The sequence below is a fragment of the Hemiscyllium ocellatum genome, chromosome 4, assembly GCF_020745735.1.
Source record: "Hemiscyllium ocellatum isolate sHemOce1 chromosome 4, sHemOce1.pat.X.cur, whole genome shotgun sequence".
In the NCBI taxonomy this organism is placed as follows: Eukaryota; Metazoa; Chordata; class Chondrichthyes; order Orectolobiformes; family Hemiscylliidae; genus Hemiscyllium; species Hemiscyllium ocellatum.
Genome location: NC_083404.1, coordinates 140,715,101 through 140,736,276, shown reverse-complemented (window position 1 = coordinate 140,736,276; position 21,176 = coordinate 140,715,101). Strand labels below are relative to the sequence as shown.

The 21,176-nt window shown below is 41.9% G+C and overlaps 1 protein-coding gene across 4 annotated transcripts in view; it reads left to right on the top strand.

Moving 5' to 3' along the window:
- Positions 1-21,176, top strand: part of rmc1 (regulator of MON1-CCZ1) — a 56,715-nt gene that overhangs the window by 9,955 nt on the left and 25,584 nt on the right. For 3 of the 4 annotated variants that reach the window (XM_060823921.1, XM_060823920.1, XM_060823922.1), the window contains 5 exons: positions 1,631-1,707; positions 16,230-16,314; positions 16,412-16,468; positions 16,569-16,655; positions 18,800-18,940. In XM_060823921.1, coding sequence (XP_060679904.1) covers positions 1,631-1,707; positions 16,230-16,314; positions 16,412-16,468; positions 16,569-16,655; positions 18,800-18,940 — 447 coding nt within the window. The remainder of the gene's footprint in view (positions 1-1,630; positions 1,708-16,229; positions 16,315-16,411; positions 16,469-16,568; positions 16,656-18,799; positions 18,941-21,176) is intronic. The other variant, XM_060823923.1, reaches the window with a different exon arrangement.

The window sequence follows — 21,176 nt, the reverse complement described above, 5'->3', positions numbered from 1 at the left end:
TGCAAGAATACAAAATCAAAGTTTATCCTAATTTAGTTGTCAGTTTATGTCAGAATGCAAGATGAAAAGCTTTGACAAGGTATCATTTTTTCAGTAACAAAATTCAGTTTTAGGCTTACGTGTTTGGCAAAGTTAGTTTTCTACGGATGCAGTAGAGGTTGGCTGATAAACTTCCAATACTAAGCCCCAAAATTTGCTGATACTGGTCGTTCTGCTACAATGCATGTTTGTGTCAGCCTGAGTTGGTTATAATGCAAATGACGAATGTGGACGTTGTTTGGATAACACGAACTTTCTGCTGAATGGCTATAGTGATTTTCTATTGGTGATTTGCAGCACGATTTTCTATAGTGGTTTTTCCATAATGCGAGATTGCAGAGGAACACTACTGTCATATTATAGCAGAACAACCTGTAGTGCAGAAATATGCTTTTATTCTTATTCATTCATGGGTATGGGCATTGCTAATTGGATTGGAATTTATTTCTCAGCCCATGTTACCCTTGACAAGATGCCCCTGAAATACGTTGGGGTGTAAGAACATTTGTGGTGGGTTTAGGAACTGAGTTCCAGGATTTTGACTCCGTGCCAATGAAGGAACGTTTCTATAGTACCATGTCAGGGTGGTATGCGATTTGAAGTGGAATTTGCCAATGCTGGTGTTCCCATGCCGTTCTTGATGATAGGGTTGTGGATCTGTCAGGTGTGAGGACTCCAGTTGAGTGACTGTGGTGCATCTTGCGGATTGTGTGCTCTGTAGCCATTGTGTATCAGCTGTAGAGGGAGTAAAAATGGACGTTGTTAGATGAATGCCAATCAAATGTACTGCTTTGTCCTGGATAGTGTCAAGCTTCTTGATGTTTGGAGCTGCACTCCTTCAGGCAGGTGTGTATTATTCCATTTCACTGCTGACCGGTGCTTGTAGCCAATGTTCTGATATCAGGGGTGGCATGGTGGCTCAGTGGTTAGCACTGCTGCCTCACAGCAACAAGGTCCTGGGTTTGATTCCAGCCTTGGATATCTGCCTGTGTGGAGTTTGCACATTATCCCCTTGTCTGCGTGGGTTTCCTCCAGGTGCTGTGGTTTCCTCCAGGTGCTGTGGTTTCCTCCCACAAGTCAGGTGAATTGGCCATGCTAAATTGCCCATAGTGCTAGGTGCATTAGTCAGGGGGAAATGGGTCTGGGTGGGTTACTCTTTGGATGGTCGGTGTGGACGAGTTGGGCCGAAAGGCCTGTTTCCACACTGTCGGGGATCTAATCAAATCAGGGAGACAGATATTCATCCCTGATTTTTTTTTTTGATTCCATTGTTGGCATGTAAGTATCACTGAGCCAACATTTATTGTCGACCCTAGTTGTCCTTGAGTTGGTCATAAGCTGTCTTCTTAAACTACTGATGTCCTTTTTTTATAAAACCCACAATGTTCTGGAGGGGGTCCAAGATTTTGATCCAGCAATCCTGAAGGAACAGCAGTTATATTCCTAGCCTCTGGCCTGCACTATGGTCACAGTATTTATATGTCTAGCCCAGTTTAGTTTCTGGTCAGTCGTAATTCTTGTATTTTGATAGTGGGAGATTTATTGGAATAAATCATCCAAAGAAAGTACATTTTCTGTTTGCTGCCCATAGGTGTTTGCTGTTCGATCTGGGGGTGCTACTGGTGTGGTGGTTAAAGGGCCTGATGACAAGACTTGCGTCTCTTTCAGGTAAGGCATGGTGTAAAACCACAGGGTGGGCATTTCAAACCATTTGGTGGAGACATTAATAGAAATTGGATGGAGGTTTTTATTAACACATTCTTCAATCCTCTTGCCAAATAGCTGTCAACTACTTGACATGGCAGTTTTTAAAACAAACCTTTTTTTAAGAAAGCTCCAAGATTTGCAGATTAATGTTGATATGCTGAGGCGAGGTAAAAACACATTTATGGTTTACTAGAGGTAGTGCACCTCAACCTTACCCATGTTCTTGTGTTTAATGGGTTTTTCTGCATACAGCTAAGTCATCAGAATTTCACCATTCCACTGATTATGACTCACCATCTTCATTGGCTGGGGGCAGGGATGTAGTGGCGATGTCACTAGACTAGTTATTGCAGAGCTGAAAATGTGTTGCTGGAAAAGCGCAGCAGGTCAGGCAGCATCCAAGGAACAGGAGATTTGACGTTTCGGGCATAAACCCTTCTTCAGGAATGAGGAAAGTCTGTCCAGCAGATTCTCCTGTTCCTTGGATGCTGCCTGACCTGCTGCGCTTTTCCAGCAACACATTTTCAGCTCTGATCTCCAGCATCTGCAGACCTCACTTTCTCCTAGTTATTGCAGAGGCACAGTCTAATGAGGAGCTAACTGCAACGTGGTGAAATATAAATTTAATTTAAAAGGAGATCTAGAATTGTGACCTACTCATGGTGGCCATCGCAGCTAGCCCAATGGGAACCATGAAATTATTGTAAAAAGCTATCTTGTTTAGGAAAGGGAATCTGTCATCCTTGCCTTGTCTGGTCTACGTGTGACTCCAGAGCCACAGCAATGTGGTTGGTTCTTAAATGTCTCTGGGCAGTTTGAGATTTGCAACAAATGGCAGCCTAGCCAAATGCTGGTCTTACCAGCAATGCCCACATCCCATGGAAAAAATAAACATAAGTGGCAGAGAATTCATTCAGTCTTTATTCTAGCTGGAAACCAAAAATTAGGAAATGAAATTTTGAGACAGTCAGTCCCTTTCCTAATAATTATCTACAACTGACTCCTGTCAATTCACTTGGAACACAAAACTGCTGGGTGTATTTGTGGACAGAGAAATCATTAACACTAGGATGGATGGATGGACTTTTTGAGCTCGGACGGTTTGAGATGTAACAGATTAAAAGCAAGTACAGAACTGGGACGGAATTTGGGAATGAACAAAGGAAAGGCCTGTTGTGTGCTGAAAGGCAGGAAAAATTAAACGGGAGAAAGCAAAAGATGATGGGACAGGTATCAAAACAATAGTTGGGACTGTAGATGGCAACAGCAGAATCCATTGTCAGTCTGAACTAAATTGGAACGATGGTCTATTTAAAGATGAAACTCGTGCCTTTGAGCGAGGTAGAACAGTTTCCTGAAGTGGCCATGAATACTTTCATCCTCCCCAGTAACACTGGCACATCCAAAGACAGGAGCTAAGAAACTGACTGGTTCCTAATTGTGGTGGTGCACTGTGGGACGGCTGTAAGGTAATCACGGTTTTGGTACCTTTCTTAGGAACCTTCATTTCCACTTTCTGACTGGAGTTATTTAAAAAATAGGAAATGGTTTTGTCTCGACAGAAAAGTATTTACCATTTCTTTTTATTAATTTATTGACAATATGATAAAAGTTAAAATGATCTCTTACTGTGAACAAAACATGCACATCACAAAACCAGGTTTGCATAGCTGTTTATTCTAAAGCCAGTGGCGTTTTAAAAGCTGTCTGCAACTTTTGTCAGTTATTAAACCACAGAAGTAAGTTTATTATGCTTTTTAACTAATCTGATTTAAAAAAAACAGCATTTTATTCTGTATGCAGCTTAAAAATTTTTGCCTATCACAACTTGCAATGTTATAGCACCTGCTCTGGACTTTGTAAGAGGGTTATCAGATAAAATTTGACACCAGTCCGCATCATGAGATATTAGAACATGTGCTCAGAAACATGGTCAAAGGCAAAGGTTTTCAGAAGCAGCTGAAGGGAGAGGAGGTAAATGGGGAGACTTGAGAAGGAAATTACAAAATTTGGATCTAGATAACTGCCAGCTCAGCTGCGATACGTGATTGCAATTATAATGAAAAATGTATAAGAAACCAGAATATGGGAACAGGAGAAGGCCATTCAACTCCTTGAGCCTGTTCTGTCATTCTGTGAGATTGTGGCTGATCTGTGGCCTAACTCCATATGCCTGCCTTTGGCCCACCTCCCTTAATACATTTGCTTGAGAAAAATGCACCAGTTTTTGATTTTAAAACTAACAACTGATCTAACGTCAACTGCCATAGATGGAAGAATGTTCCAAAGAGTGTGTACAAGTCCTTCTTAATGTCTCTCGTAAATCATTTGTCACTAATTTTTAAACAATGTATCCTAGTTCTAGAATTGCCAACCAGTGAAAATAGTTTTCTTTTCTCAAGTCTTTTTTTTTCCTGTCGAAGAGAAGGCAGAGTGCCTGTAATTAGATTTGTGAAAAGGCCTAGTAAAAATATTTCCACTTTATGTAGACATCTGAAATTAGGCACAAGTCCATCCTGAAGAAGGGCTCATGCCCGAAATGTCGATTCTCCTGCTCTTTGGATGCTGCCTGAGCTGCTGCAGTTTTCCAGCAACACATTTTCAGCACAATTCCATAAATCCAAGACAAACACTAGTATTTACAACTTGAAATGTAGAGAGCAGTGAATACATGCACCTCACTGCCACATGGGATTTGTGTGGTGGCTAGGTCAATATTTTATTGCCCCTCCCTAGTAGATCCTACAATCCATGTGCTGTAGCTGCAGCCAAACTGTTGTTAGGGGGAGAGTTCCAGTTTTTTAACCCAGTGATACTGAAGGAGTAGTGATATGTTTCCAAGTCAGGATGGTGGGTGGCTTGGAGGGGAACTTGCATGTGGTGGTTCATCATATGTGTGCTACCCTTGTCCTTCTAGGTAGAAGTGGTCAGGTTTAGAAGATTTGAAACGAGACTTGGTTAATTAGTGCCAGGCATCTATATTTTTTACACTGTATTGCCACTGTATGTCTGTGGTGAATGGAGTAAGGATGAAGGTGATGAAACTAGTGTTAAACAAGTCATAAAGTCATAGAGATTTGCTGTGCTGAAAAAGGCCCTTTCATCTTGGAAAAAGGTTCATCTTGGAGTGCAGTTACTAGCGGTGTACCTCAAGGATCTGTTTTGGGACCATTGCTTTTTGTTATCTTTATAAATGATCTAGAGGAGGGGCTTGAAAGCTGGGTGAGTAAGTTTGCGGATGACACAAAAGTCGGTGGAGTTGTGGATAGTGAGGAAGGATGTGGCAGGTTATAGCGGGATATAGACAAGTTGCAAAGCTGGGCAGAAAGGTGGCAAATGGAATTCAATGTAGCTAAGTGTGAAGTAATTCACTTTGGTAGGAGTAACAAGAAGATGGATTACTGGGCTAATGGTAGGCTACTTAGTAGTGTGGATGAGCAGAGGGATCTTGGTGTCCATGTACACAGATCTCTGAAAGTTGCCACCCAGGTAAATAGTGCTGTGAGGAAGGCATATGGTGTACTGGGCTTTATTGGTAGAGGAATTGAGTTCCGGAGTCCTGAGGTCATGTTGCAGTTGTATAAGACTCTGGTGCGGCCTCATCTGGAGTATTGTGTGCAGTTTTGGTCGCCATACTATAGGAAGGATGTGGAGGCATTGGAACAAGTGCAGAGGAGGTTTACCAGGATGTTGCCTGGTATGGTAGGAAAATCGTATGAGGAAAGACTGAGGCACTTGGGGCTGTTCTCATTGGAGAAAAGAAGGTTTAGGGGAGATTTGATAGAGGTGTACAAGATGATTAGGGGTTTAGATAGGGTAGACACTGAGAACCTTTTACCGCTAATGGAGTCAGCTGTTACAAGGGGACACAGCTTTAAATTAAGGGGTGGAAGGTATAGGACAGATGTTAGGGGTAGATTCTTTACGCAGCGGGTTGTGAGTTCATGGAATGCCCTGCCAGTTGCAGTGGTGAACTCTCCCTCTTTATGGTCATTTAAGCGGGCATTGGATAGACATATGGAAGTTATTGGGCTAGTGTAGGTTAGGTAGGATTCGGTCGGCGCAACATTGAGGGCCGAAGGGCCTGTACTGCGCTGTATTTTTCTATGTTCTATGTTCTATGTTCTATGACCCATTGCATCCACACTGATCAAAATCGACACCAAATGATCTTTCTCATTTGTAGCTTTTGACCTATAGCTTTGTATGCCTTCATGTCACAAATGCAGATCCAAATACTACTACAATGTGCTGAGGGTTTTTGTGTCTCCCTCCCTTACAGGCAGCGCATTCCAGATTCCCCACCACCCTCTGGGGGAAAGGGGTTTCCTCACACCCCTCTAAACCTCTTGCCCCTTATCTTAAATTTATGCCACTTGGTCATTGATCTCCCCATTGGAGGGACAGGTTTCTTCCTGTCTACCTTATCTATGCCCTTCATAATTTATACATGTCGCCTCATAATTTCTCTGCTCCAAGAGAAACAAACCCAGTCTGTCCAATCTCCTGTTCACATCTGAAACTTTCCAGCCCAGGCGACATCCTGGTAAATCTCTTCTGTACCCAGTCCAGTGCAATTACATCCACCCTATAGTGTGGTTTCCAAAACCCCCTTCAATACTTTTGCTGTGGCCTAACCAATGTTTTGTACAGTTCTGGCACAACCTTTCTGCTCCATGCCTTGGCTCATAAAGCCAAGTATCCCATATGCTGCCATCATCACTTTATCCACCTGTCCTGATGTGTTAATATTCCTGCAGACATGCACATCAAGGTCAGAGCCAGAGATTTGTACAGCGTGGAAACACACCCTTCAGTCCAACTTGTCCATGCCGACCAGATATCCCAACCTAATCTAGTCCCACCTGCCAGCACCCGGCTCCTATTCCTCTAAACCGTGTCTATTCGTATAACCATCCAGATGCCTTTTAAAATGTTGCAATTGTACCAGCCTCCACCACTTCCTCTGGCAGCTCCTTCTCCACATGCACCACCCTCTGTGTGAAAAAGTTGCTCCTGAGGTTCCTTTTAAATCTTTCCCCTCTCGCCCTAAACCTATGCCCTCTAGTTCTGGACTCCCCCACCCCAGGGAAAAGACTTTGTCTATTTAACCTATCCATGCCCCTCATGATTTTGTAAACCTCCATAAGATCACCCCTCAGCCTCCGATGCTCCAGGGAAAACAGCCCCATCCTGTTCAGCCTCTCCCTTAGGCTCAAATCCTCCAACCCTGGTAACTTCCTTGTAAATCTTTTCTGAACCCTTTCAAGTTTCACAACTTTTTTCCATTAGGAAGGAGACCAGAACCCATCTGATCCTTGGTGCTTCCCAGGGTTCTGCTGTCCATCATGTATTCCCTTGCCGTATTCATCCTGTCCAAATGCATACCTTCATGTTTATCTGGATTGACGTCCATTTGCCATTGCTTAGCTCATCTCTATCCTTCTGTAATCTAATGCTATCCTCCTCCTCCCTATTTACCATCCAATCTTATTGTCTGTGAACTTACTAATCACCTTTTTACATTCAAGTCTAATTATTTATATAAGCTATAAACAGAAAGGTCCCCATCACTGACCCTGGAGAACTCCAGTGGAGGCAGACTTTCAGTTGAAAAAATGTCCCTATTGTGGATCCAATTTGCCAAATTTCCTTGGATCCCAAGAGCTGTTATCTTTGCTATTCATTTCCTATGCTGGGACCTTATCAAGAGCCTTGCTGAAGCTCAAGTAGACTGTGTGTAAAGCATTGCCCTCATCTCCACAGTGGACTGCTAGTAATGGTCCCGGATGGTGTCATGCCTTTTCGTTGTTGTTGGAACAGCACCAGGCAAGTGGGGAATATTCTATACTCCTGACTTGTGCCTTGTAGATGATGATCTGGTTTGGCCATTCAGAAGGTGAGTTACTTGCTGCAGGATTCCTAGCCACTGTCCTGCTTTTATAACTACTATATTTATATGGCTAGTACAGCTCCGTTTCTAGTCACTGGTAACCTCCAGGATGTTGACAGCGGGGCATTCGGTGATGGTAACGTAATTGAATGTCACAGGGCAACGGTGAGATTCTCTCTTGTTGGAAATGGTCATTGCCTGGTTCATACGCGATTCAAGTGATACTTCAGTATTCTATATATTTCTGGGACAGCAAGGTGGCTCAGTGGGTTAGCACTGCTACCTCACAGCGCCAAGGATTCGGGTTTGATTCCAGCCTCGGGAAAGTGTCTGTGTGGAATTTGCACGTTCTCAATGTCTGTGTGGGTTTCCTTCTGGTGTTCCGGTTTCCTTCCACAGCCCAGAGAAGTGCAGGTTATATGAATTGGCCATGCTCAATTGCCCATAGTGTTCAGGGATGTATAAATTAGGTGCATTAGTTAGGGGTAAATGTAGAGTAATAGTTTTGGGGAATGGGTCTTGGGTGGGTTACTCTTTGAGGGGGTGGTGTGGACTTGTTGGGCTAAAGGGCCTGTTTCCACACTGTAGAGATTCTATCTGAGGAGTTGTGAGATTTGACTTTAACGTATGTTGGATTTGTTTCTATTTATTAAATGTTCAGAGCTTAGTAATAAAAATACAAACACATGACTATTTGGCCTTGAGTGTCTTGAAGAGGGTTCAGTGCTGAAAGTGGAAGTGGTGTGATGAAAGGAACTGACTCCTGATTCAGTTACCAGTGTGTTTCTGTAGCTGGTGAGCTTCCTTTTAATAGGTATCTATTTAACTGACAAAATCTTGTTGGAAAATTGATGGTGTGTCAATCATAATTCATACCATTGTTAAAGTGGAAAACAGTTAGCAATTTCAGACAGATCTTGCTGCCCCTGATTTGTTCCACTTGCCCTTTGATTCACAAATAACATATTGCTCTTAGCTCCCTGAATTTGAGAACTTGTTGAATGTGTCTATTTATAATCCATTAAGGTCAGCACAGAAAGTTGGGCTGGTGACATGTATGCAGCGTACTCATGCTGATTGTTGATGCAAACTGATAACTTCTCTGACCTCCAAAAGAGAGTAATTTACATAATTTCCTTTTCATTGCAGCAGTTAAAGGACAATCACTTGGAAGGGTGAGATAGTAACATTGTGATTCGCGTCACTGTCTGGTAATCCAGAGGGCCAGGCGAATGCTCTGGGTCGTGGGTTCAAATGTTACCCCAGTAGCTGGTGGAATTTAAATTCCATCAGTTAATCTGGAGTTGAAAGTGAGTCTTAAAGGTACCATGACTTGTTGTGAAAGCTGATCTGGTTCACATGTCATTTTGCGAAGGAAGCTTGCATTTATCATGTGACTCCACAGCATTGTGGTTAGGAACATACAAATTAGGAGCAGAGTATGTCATCTTTTATCTGTTCGTGTTTCAAGTTCCATATTTTCATCTACCCCCAATGACCTTAGAGTTTTATTAGTCAAGACAAGACAGTCTATCTTTTTAAAAAATATTCAATGACCACACCTCTACCAGAGAAGCTCTGGGACAGCCTAGGACTAGAGGAGAATAATCTCACAGCAAAGGTCGCCCATTTAAAACCAAGATGAGGATTTTTAATTCTCTCTGTGGAATGCTTTACTGTAGAAGGCTGTAGAGGTTGGATTGTTGAATGTATTCAAGGCTGGGATTTTTTTTAAATTAGCAAGGCAATCAAAGGTTGTGGGGATAAGGTAGGAAAATGGAGTTAGGATTGGCAGATCACCTATGATTTTATTGAATGGCAGAGCAGACTTGATGGGCCAAATGGCCTACTTCTGCTTCTACATTTTATAATTTTGAGGCAAATATTTCCAAACTTTCACAATCCTCAGAGAGAGAAAAAAAATGCTTATCTTTGTCCTGAAAGGGCAAGCCCTAATTCTAAAACAGCACAAGGCAAGTTGTGGAACATCAGTCTTCAGTACTGTTGCAGGAATATTGTCAGGGCTCATATCCTTTGGATTATCCAGTGTCTCTAGCCATTTCTGGTTATAGTGTAGAGTGAATTGAGTTGGCTGAAGACTGGTATTTAAGATGCTGGAACTGCTAAGGATACATGGTCCATTCAGCATTCTGGCTGAATACTGTAACAAGTGCCTTGCGTGTCTTCTCTTTTGATGGATCTCCCATTATTGAGGGTGGGGATATTTGTGCAGCCACCTCCTCCAATGAGTTGGTTAATTATCTGCCACCATTCATGACTCAGTGTGGAAGGACTGCTGAGTTTACATCTCATCTGTCAAGTCGCTGCTTTCACCTCTGATTGCTGGTGGCTACAAGCTGAGCCTGTTTAGCATTTCCTCATGAGTCAACCCACCCATTCCAGATATTATTGTTGTAAACCTTCTCTGAACTGCTTTCAACACACTTACCTACATTCGTGCTAAAAATTCTTTCATTGATGCATATACTCGGACACTTTGATAACACCTTGGAATTCTGGAGTTGTACCTCTTTAAGTAGTGCCTATTTCTTCTTCTCTCCTGGTTGACTCTGAACAGCTCTTTGAAGTGGTCTAGCAAATCATTCAGTTCAAAGTCCATTAGGGATGAGGAACAAATACAGGATTGCAAATACTGCCCACATCTGATGGAAGCATAAGAAAGGAATGTAGAATTTTACAGTCGTTTTCCTTTACTTTTCTCTCTCATAAGACCATAAGAAATAGGATCAAGTTTAGGCTGTTTGGCATCTTTGCCGCAGGGTGGCATGGTGGCTCAGTGGTTAGCACTGCTGCCTCGCAGTGCCAGGGACTCTGGTTCGATTCAAACTTTGGGGGGACTGTCTGTGTGGGGTTTGCACATTCTCCCCGTGTCTGCATGGGTTTCCTCCGGGTGCTTCAGTTTCCTCCCACAGTCCAAAGATGTGCAGGTCAGGTGAATTGGCCATGTTAAATTGCTCATAGTGTTAGGTGCATTAGTCAGAGGGAAATGGGTCTGGGTGAGTTACTCTTCGGAGGGTCGGTATGGGCAGGTTGGGCTGAAGGGCCTGTTTCCGCACTGTAGATAATCTCATCTCAAGCCTGCTCTGTTGTTCAAGAAGATCATGGCTGATCCAAATTCCTCATGTCCACTTTGTTGCCCTTTCCCTGTAACCCTTGATTCCTCGACTGATCAAGAATTTATCTATCCCAGCCATTAACATACATAATGACTCTCCCCTCATAACTCTCTGTGGCAAGGTTTTGCAAAGACACTCAACCTTATCAATACAATCTTGCTCTCCTCGCTTTCTGGGCCTGATTTTTGACTACAATGTACCTAATTTCCTTTTCCATCGTTCTTCTGTGTTTTTCTCAATTGTTGAATCCCATTGGTTTAGGAGACAGACATTTTCCAGCTCCTTATCAGGACACTACATTCCAGCTAGATGTGGCCTTTTGTTTTTTTTTAGTCTGGGATTTAGGTGATAGTGAAGGACTATATTTATTTCCCTAAGTCCATTAGGTATTGATGACACCGTCAATATTTGGAGAAAGTCTACACAGTTCTAAATTGATGTTGTATCTTTCTACAAGCTGTGTTACACATTAATGAAAATCATTTATTGGGTTTGTTTCTGAACTGAAAATGCAACAGTGATTTTTTTTTTGTATTGTTTGGTGATGCACCTGTGATCTTTTCTAAAAAGAGTATATTCCCATAACCGAGACAAAGGAATTACGAGTGGATGACACAAATGGTAATTCTAGAGTTCTGAAATGGCGCCTCAATTTTTCACTCCCAACATAAATGGTTTCAATGTAAGAATAGAATTATTTATCCAAATTATCTGATGACTGTAATTTTATTTATATTCAGAGAGAAGATGTGGATATTACTGATGGGCCCAGCATTTATTACCCATCCATTGTTACCCCTTGAGAAGGTGGGGGTGAGCTGCCTTCTTGAACCGCTGCAGTCCATGTGCTGTAGGTAGACCCACAATGCCCTGAGGGAGGGAATTCCAGGATTTTGAGCCAGTGACACTGAAGGAACAGCGATATATTTCCAAGTCAGGATGATGAGGGCTTGGAAGGGAAGTTGCAGATCATGGTGTTCTCACGTATCTGCTGCTCTTGTCCTTCTATGTGGTGATTGCCATGATTTTGGAAGGTTCTGTCTTGGCACTCTTACTGAATTCCTGCAGTGCATCTTATTGATGGTACACACTGCTGTTACTGAGAGTTGATGGTGGAGGGAGGGGATATTTGTGGATGTGGTGCCAACCATGCAGGTTTCTTAACCATCCAGGAAAGTGGGGAGTATTCCATCACACTCCTGATTTGTGTCTTTGTATTTGGTGGACAGCCTTTTGCGGAGTCAGGAGGTGCAGGATTCCTAGTCTTTGACCTACTTTTGTAGACACTATTTATATGGCCAGTTTCTCCTCATTGGTAACCCCCAGAATGATGTCAGTGCGGTAATGTCATTGAATGTCAAGGGTTGCTGGTTAGATTCTCTCATTGGAGATAGTCAGTCATTGCCTTGTTCTGTATGGCATGAATGTTGCTTTCCACTTTTCAACCCAAGTTATGGTATTGTCTGGATCTCGCTAAATTTGGACATCGGCTGCTTTTGCATCTGAGAAGTCTCAAATAATGCTGAACATCAGCAGACATCCCACTTCTGACCATTATAGTAGACTGAATGTGGAAGTAATAAGGTATATGGAGTTAAAGACGGATTAAATACGCAGAACTGTGGCAAATGGAGGAGTCAGTATAGATCGGATTAGACAATAATTGGAACATTTTCTTTCAAGTGAGAGACTGGAAGCTGTGGAGGAGGAAAGGAATTTAAGAATGTTGCATGACAAAGTACTGAAATCCAGTGGAAAACTCCAAAAAGCAGTTTTAAAACAGAATGCCAGCCGTTATCGGGAGAAGGCAGGGAAATGGGATAAAATGAATTGCTCATTTGGAGAAGCAGGCAGACATGATAGGCCTAATGGTCTCTCAACGTTGTAACAGCTCTGCCAATCCGTGATCTTAAGGATGGTAAAGTACTGTTGGGTGCAAGTCTTGCTTCAGTAGCTGACAGTATTAGTCATATCCCACCTGGAGTAACTGCATTTCTGCACACTGTATCCAGAAGATAGATAGGTCTTTGTGGAGGTGAGGTACAGTGCAGACTTCATTGAAACCACAGTTCAAAAGGTTAGATTGTGAAGAACCTAGACTAGCAGATCTGAAGAATAGTCCATGTTTGAATTGACCTTAACTTTATTTCTCTAACAGCAGATGTGACCAGTTTTGCTGAGTTTCTCCAGCATTTTCTGCTTTTCTTTCAGGTTGCCAGCATCTGGAGTACTTTGCCTTTATTTGGTTTGTGTTTGCTTTATTTTGAGAATTAATTTAATTGAAGCGTTAAATAATGTTTCACAGAGTCAATAAGGAAATGAGTCCGGATCAGGGGTCCTTTAAAGTTGGGGCCTGGCCATTCAGGTGTGATGTCAACAGTATTTCTCCCCAAAAAGGAGGGGAAAGCTGAAAGTTTTTGCCCCCCAAAAATATTGAAGCTGGGGATCTATTAGAAGATTTAAAAGTTAATTTATTAGTTACTTTTTCATTGGGCAAGTTATGGGTTTTAAAAACCAAGGTGATTAAATGGAATTCAGATAATGATCTTTTTGGTGATACAGACCTGAGGTTGAATGGCCTCTTGCTTTCATTTGTCCAGCTGGTGTCCTGCCATTGCCCTACTGACGTTATTCAGGAGTGAGTGAACTTTTATTTGGCCAGGTCAGCAGGTAATTTAAATAGAGGCTTATCTACTCCTCACCAGATACCCAAAGATGTTGATTATCAGCAAGAGTTTTGGTTAGCAATTAAGTGAGAATACTGGTTAATTATTCCCTCTGACCATGTCACTTGCAGCCTCAGCTTCAAACCACAGCTGTGGGTAAGTATATTTTATTGGGGAATGCAAACACTTTTCAACAATTTACATAACTTTTCTACTGCCCTTGTCGTGTGTGTGTGTGTGTGTGTGTGTGGGGCGGGGGGGAGGTGGCATTAAACAGGAAATTAGATGTGAGCAATAAAGGTCCACCTGTAATTATGGTCAAATTCAATTTACATGTAGATTGAGCAAATCAAATCAGTAACATATACCAGAGGGAATGAACTTCTGGACTATGTTCAGGATAGTTTTCGAGATAAATATGTTGAGGAAATGGTGAAAACATGCCATCTTAGACTGGGTATTGTGTAATGAGAAAGGAATAGTCAGCAATCTAGCTATGTGAAGTCTCTTGGAGAAGAGGGACCATAGTGTTCTAGAGTCCATCATTAAGATGGAGAGTGACATAGTGGATTTTGAGAATCCGCTAGCTTTCCAGGAGCATATAAACTGATTTGTAAAAGCTTCTATAGGTATGTGAAGACAAATGAAGGTCCTTACAATCAGAAATAGTAAAGTTATAATAGGAAATAAAGAGATGACAGACTAATTAAATGCATATGTTGATTCTGTCTTCACAAAGGAGGACACAGTAATGTTTGGACTGCAGGATCTTGTGAGGGAGGAGCTGAAGGAAATTAGTACTACCAGTGAAATGGAGTTGGGGCAATTATCAGGATTGAAGGAAGATAAGTCCCCAGTGCTCACCTGCATCTCACTGCATTTATGAAAGTGATCCAAGAAATAGTGGATGCATTGGTGGTCGTATTCCTACATTCTATAGTCTCTTCCTAAGGATTGAAGTAGCTAACATAACCCCTCTATTTATAAAAGGTGGAGACTTGACATTGAGCCATAGAGTCATAGAGACGTTCAGCATAGGAACAGACTCTTCGGTCCAACACATTCATGCTTACCAGATATTCCAACCCAATCTCGTCCCACTTGCCAGCACGTGGCCCATATCCTTCCAAACCCTTCCTATTCATATACCCAGCCAGATGCCTCTGTCAGCTCATTCCATACACGTACCACCCTCTGCGTGAAAAAGTTGCCCCTGAGTCAGTTGGCAAAACAATGCAACAGCATATAAAACAGTAATTGCTGCTCCTGGAATTTGAAATTCTTTCTGTCCTCCATCTTGAATTACCCAGATGCTAGAGTCCATTATTAAAAACTTAATAGCTGAGCCCTTGGAAAATAGTCACAGGATCAGATACAGTCAACATGGATTCACAAAAAGGGAATTGTGATTGACAAATCTAATGGAATTTTTTTACTGTCACTTGTAAAGTTGATAAGGTGGAGCCAGTGGATGTAGTTTACTTGGACTTTAAGAAGGCTTTTGGTGAGGTCCCACATGCGATTAGCTTGTAAAATTGAAGTGCATGGGATTAGGGAGTAGTGTATTGACATAGATAAATAAATGGCTGGCAGACTGGAAACAAAGAATAGGAATAAGCAGGTCTTTGTCCAAATGGCAGTCAGTGACTTGTAGAGTACTACAGAGATCAGTGCTTGAACCCCCGCTATTCACAATATAAATTACTGATGTAAATATGCAGATGACAAAGCTGGATGGGAGAGTGAACTGTGAGGAGAATGCAGAGATACTTCAGTGTGATTTGGACAAGCTGAGTGAGAGGGCAAGTGCATGGCAGATACAGTGTAAGGTGGATAAATGTGAGATTAGCCACTTTTAGTAAAAACAGGAATGGTGATAGATTGGAGAAGGGGAAGGTTGTGCAAGACCTGGGGGTCCTCGCACAGCAGTCTCTGAAAGGAAGCACGCAGCTGCAGCAGGTGGTGAGGAAGGCACATGGTATGTTGGCCTTCAGAATGAGAGGATCTAAGTCTAGGAGCAAGGATGTTTTGCTGAAATGATCAGTGCCTTGGTGAGACCACATCTTAGTAATTGTGTGCAGTTTGCTCTCCTTATCTGAGAAAGGATGCCCTGTCTATGGAGAGATTTACCAGACTGATTCCTGGTGACAGCATTGATGTATGAGGAGCGATTGGGTCGATTGAGACAATATTCACAGGCGTTTAGAAGAATAAGGGGCGATCACATAAAGACACATACAATTCTAGACAGAGTAAGCTCAGCAATAATGTTCCTAATGACCATGGAGTTCAGAGCCTGGCATCACAGTTTAAGGTTAATGGGTGGGTCATTTTGGACTGAGTTAAGGAGATGTGTCTTCACCCAGAGAGTGGTGAGCCTGTGGAATTCACTGCTACAGAAAGTGATTGAAGCCAAAGCAATGGATCTTTTCAAAAGAAGGAGTTGCATAGATTCTTACAGCTAAACAGATCAAAGGATATGGGGATAAAGTGGGAAAGAGGACTGAGTTGGATGATCAGCTGTGATTATGTTGAATGATGGAGAAGGCTGGAAGGGCCGAATGGCCTACCATGGCCCTATTTTCTATATTTCTGCATGAGGATGAAACTTAGCTCACTGACCCATTCAGGCCTTTGCTTAAAAAAAAATACACTGGATTTTACACTTCTTGCGTGTGCTTTTGTTGAAAAAGCTATTTTTGCCTTTTTTTGCTTTCCTGCTGACAAATTTTGTATTCTAGTCTTGTTCCCTTTGCTCTAAAAGTATCTTTATTATTCCTCTCAAAGAATGGAAGATAAAGGAGAAGTGAAATGCATCAAATTTTCACTTGGGAACAAGATTCTAGCTGTGCAGAGGACATTAAAGGCTGTGGTAAGGAAAGGTTTTAACTTTTTTCATGTCACAGCTAAAGACTGAAAGGAAGTAGACCTGTGTCCATGTATGATAACATTGTCAAGTTCTTTTTCAGGATTTCATTAACTTCATTCCTGACCTGCCCCAAACAGAATACTCTCAAGAATGCAAGGTAATGATTGGAATTGAAATTAAAATTTGTGTACTTTGAATTTAAAGTATAATTGTCTGCCGATGTAAACAGTATCTCTTTTATTTTGTTTCCTCTATAGACTAAAAATGCCAACATCCTGAGTTTCTGTTGGATCACTGCTAATGAAATAGTATTTATTACTGACCAGGGCATTGAATTTTATCAGGTAAGTACTGTACATATGTGTCTATACCCAGAGTAAAGACTAAACAGTTTGGGACTCGACTCAGTGGAGGTTAGAAGAATGAGAGGTGATCTTATTGAAACATGAAGAATTCTTGAAGGGGTTTGACAGGGGTAAATGCTGAGAGGATGTTTCTCATCATAGAGTCTAGGACCAGAAGGCATAATCTCAGAATCAATTTAAGACTGATTCGAGGAGCAGTTTCTTCTCCCAGAATTTTGAGAGTCTTTGGAACTCCTTGCCATAGAGAGCTGTGGGGACAGATTCCTTGTGTATATTTAAGGCTGACATAGATTCTTGATCAGTCAGGGAATCAAGGATTACAGGGAAAATACAGGCAAGTTGACGTGTGGGGTGTTGCATCAGCCATAATCACGTTCAATGGCAGAGCAGGCTGGAGGGAGTTGCACGGTCTAGTTCTGTTCCTGTTTCCTATAGTCTTGATATTGAATTAACTGCCCTCTGAAATGGGTTAAGTAAGCACTTAACGGCCATTAAGGATGTGCAGTAAATGCTGACCTTACTGGTGAAACCCATGTCCCAAAAAAATATAAAGATTAAGAACATTGCAAATCTAAGAGCACAATATTGCAAGTGCTGAAAGTCTGAAGTAAATCCACAAGATGCTGGAAACGCCCTGCAATTCATCATAAAATCATGGGAGGCACGATACCTCAGTGGTTAGCACTGCTGCCTCACAGCATCAGGGTCCCTGGTTCGATCCTAGCCTCGGGTGACTGTTGGTGTGGAGTTTGCACATTCTCCCTGTGTCTGCGTGAGATTTCTCCGGGTGCTCTGCTTTCCTCCCACAGTCCAAAGATCTGCGTATCGGGTGAATTGGCCATGCTAAATTGCCCATGGTGTGAGGTGTGTTACTCAGAAGGAAATGGGTCTGGGTGGGTTACTCTTCGGAGGTCAGTGTGGACTTGTTGGGCCGAAGGGCCTGTTTCCACACTGTCGGTAATCTAATCTAATCCCTACACTATAGAAACAGGCAATTCGGCCCAACAAATCCACCCTCTGAAGAGCATCCTGTCCAGACTCGCCCCCTGTACCCTATCCCTGTAACCCTGCATTTCCTATGGTTAATCCACCTTTGAGGAAACTGGAGCACCAAGAGGTAACCCACGCAAACTCCACACAAGCTGGAATTTGAACCCAGATCCCTGGCATTGAGGCAGCAGTGCTAACCACTGAGCTTCCATGTACCCTGTGTGGCAGCCTGTGTGGAGAAACAGAGACCAAGTTAACATGGATATTGAGGGATGAGGAGTTGAAAGATTAGATGTCAAGTATTAAATATTAAGAGCATTTGTGCAGAAAGTAAACTTGAATTTGAAAAATAGTCCATGGCAAGTGAGTGGGTTATAAATGGTTTTGGAGATCAAGTGAGGATGACCTCTACCAACAACAGTTGTGTATTGAATGGTGGATAGGCCCGAAGGGTGAAAATGGCCTATTGCTGCCCATGACCCTATGTGGCCTCATTCGTCTACTAACTAGCTTCTGAATGCAGTTCAGAGTCAGGTCTAACTGCTTTGTAACATTGATGACCAATTTTCTCTTGGTTGTTTGAATATATCCAAAGACATAAGTAATTTACAAAGGCTTTAATTCTGCATTAATTATGTGGAAAGATTCCTCTTTTAATTACACAGGAGTAAATCCTTCTACATCGCTAGTGAGAACAGGAATACCCTCTGAATCTTTAACACTTTCTTCTCCTTGTATCATTAAGTCTTTTATTTCAGTTAGGCTAGTCCTCACAGGCCGAGTGTTGTGAGTGAAAAGAGGGTAAAGCTCCTTCTGCCGTCACTAATGTATGGGGTCCTGATTTACAAAGGTCCCAGTTAGGAACGCTCATAAAGACTGACATGCAATCATTTCCTGAGCTTATGAATATCTTCTTTATGTTGTCCTATCTTAGGTTCTGACTCATGTACAAATTGATTTGCGAACGGACTCGAGAACGGGACCTGTTCGCAAATCAGGAACGGTAACTAGGAAATTGCATTTTGATCTAAATCTCTAGTCCAAAATCAGCAAACTGAATATGAAATGCTGAAATTCACAGTTAAACCTTCTGGAATATGGCCTGAGCTGCTGTTGTTTTTATTATTCTGTAGGTATTACCTGACAAACGTAGTTTAAAGCTGCTGAAAAATCAGAGCATTAATGTTAACTGGTGTATGTACTCACCAGAAACTTCTGTTCTCCTCCTGTCTACCACAGTACATGGGAATGTTCTTCAACCATTTTATTTCAGGGTAAGTTCGACTTCTTTCTTTGTCACCACTTGCAAGCCATGCATATCTCTTTTGTTATGAATATGTAAGTGTACTGCTTCAGATGGGGAGGACTAATGCTATTGTATATGAAGTTGGTGTAGGGTACACTGCTCCTATCGGCTTAATCCATTCAAAGCCAGACAGGTGTAGATGGAGGTGGAGGCAATGTTCGACAAGACCATCGTTGAACCAAGCCAGAGCGAGTAGAGTTCGCCGATTGTCTTAGTTCCCAAACTGGACAGGACTCAACGATTCTGCATGGATTATCGCAAGGTCAACGCCATTAATGCCTGGCTTCTGGCAGGTACCTTTATCAGAGTTGGCGAAAGAAATTTCTGCGTTTGTAACCTCAAATGAGCTATATCAGTTTAAAGTGATACCTTTTGGAATGAAGACCACAGCCATCACATTCCAAAATGTGGCTGGGTTAGCATGCTGTGCAGTCTATTTGAATGATGTAATCTTTACAATGTCCTGGAAAGATCACATGGTACAGTTGGCAGAGCTCTTTGAATGACTATGGGAAGCAAAGCTGGTGATAAACTTAAATAAAACGGAATGTGTGAAAGCAGAGGTGATGTTGGTCATGGAAGGTTGACCCCACGGAACACAAAGACGAAGACCATCGAGGAATTTCCACGACCAATCTCGAAGAAAGAGGTGCATCGATTCTTAGGACTCAGTGGATTCTATTGGAAAGTTGTTCCAAACTTCAGTGTAGTGGCACCGTTAACCAATTTGCTGGAGAAAAACACAACGTTTCGGTGGACAGAACTATGCCAGGAGGCATTCAACCATTTGAAATCAATATTAACCACCAAACCAAGTTTTTAGCTACACCAACTTTTCAAAATGTTTTAAAGTCGCCATCGATGCTAGTGACATAGGAGTTGGAGCTGTACTCCTACAGGAAGGTGAGGGTGGGATCGAACTGCCAGTTGGTTACTTTTTGAAGACGATCAACATCCCCATAGGAAATACTCCACCATCGAAAAGGAACTATTGAGTTTGGTCCTGGCCTTATAACATTTTAATGTGTATGTCCCGAACAATGTGTCAGAGACAGTTGTGTACACTGATTACAATTTCCTACATTCTTAGAATGCTTTAAAGACAAGAATATGAGACTGTGACATAAGACTCTAATGAAATAAAGTTTTAATTTAAAAATTGTACATGTTGCAGGTCATAAATAATAATAACTATAGATCACAAGTTTAGATGAGATTTGTCTTTATTTAATGTTACATTCATATATACAGTTGTATATGTTGTGGTAAACTTAGATTAAAGTTATCTGTATGTTAGGGTAATATGTTAAAAGAATGGAGGAAAAAAATTGAAGCCATCTTTTCATTATGATGGTTCATTTTTTTTCTTAAGCGGGGGATGTGAGTGTCCTGTAGGAGTACAGCTCCAACTCCTATGTCACTAGCATCGATGGCAACTTTAAAAAATTTTAAGAGAGTTAAAAGCTAACAAAAACTACTTGACACTGCACTGAAAAAGATGTATAATGTAACATTTGGTCGAACCACAGTCGATTAGCTGGTTGCCTGGAAACGACAAACAGATTTGAATTAGGCCAATCAGTTTAAATTATACCCCAAAAAATACCAAACTCCAAACCAGTTTGAATTGAATATATTGACAATCTTAAAGCCGATGCTTTGGGGGTGTAAGACCAGGGAAAACTGAACAGTTGGGAGGAGAACTGCCAAGCCACCAGCACGTAGAGACTGCCTGAGGAATAGCTCTCTTAAAGGTACCTTTATCAATCCATGACCTGTGAAACAGAAATTCCTAAGAAGGAAAAGAAAAGAGGGAAGAAGAGAAGATTTGACATCTGGCTGGTTTAAAAAACTTGAATTTTTGGTAAACCTTAATCGGGGTTTTTTATCAGAGTAGTATTGTTTAGATGTTTACATACCTACAGTGTGGAAACAGGCCCTTCCGCCCAACAAGTCCACACTGACCCTCCAAAGACAAACCCACCCCCTTTTATTTACCCCTGACTAATTCACCTAACACTACGTGCAATTTAGCATGGCCAGTTCACCTAATCTGCACATCTTTGGACTGTGGGAGGAAACCAAAGCACCTGGACGAAACCCACGCAGACACTGGGAGAATGTGCAAACTCCACACAAACAGTTGCCCGAGGCTGGAATCGAACCTGGGACCCTGGTGGTGTTATACTTTAAGAAATAAAGTT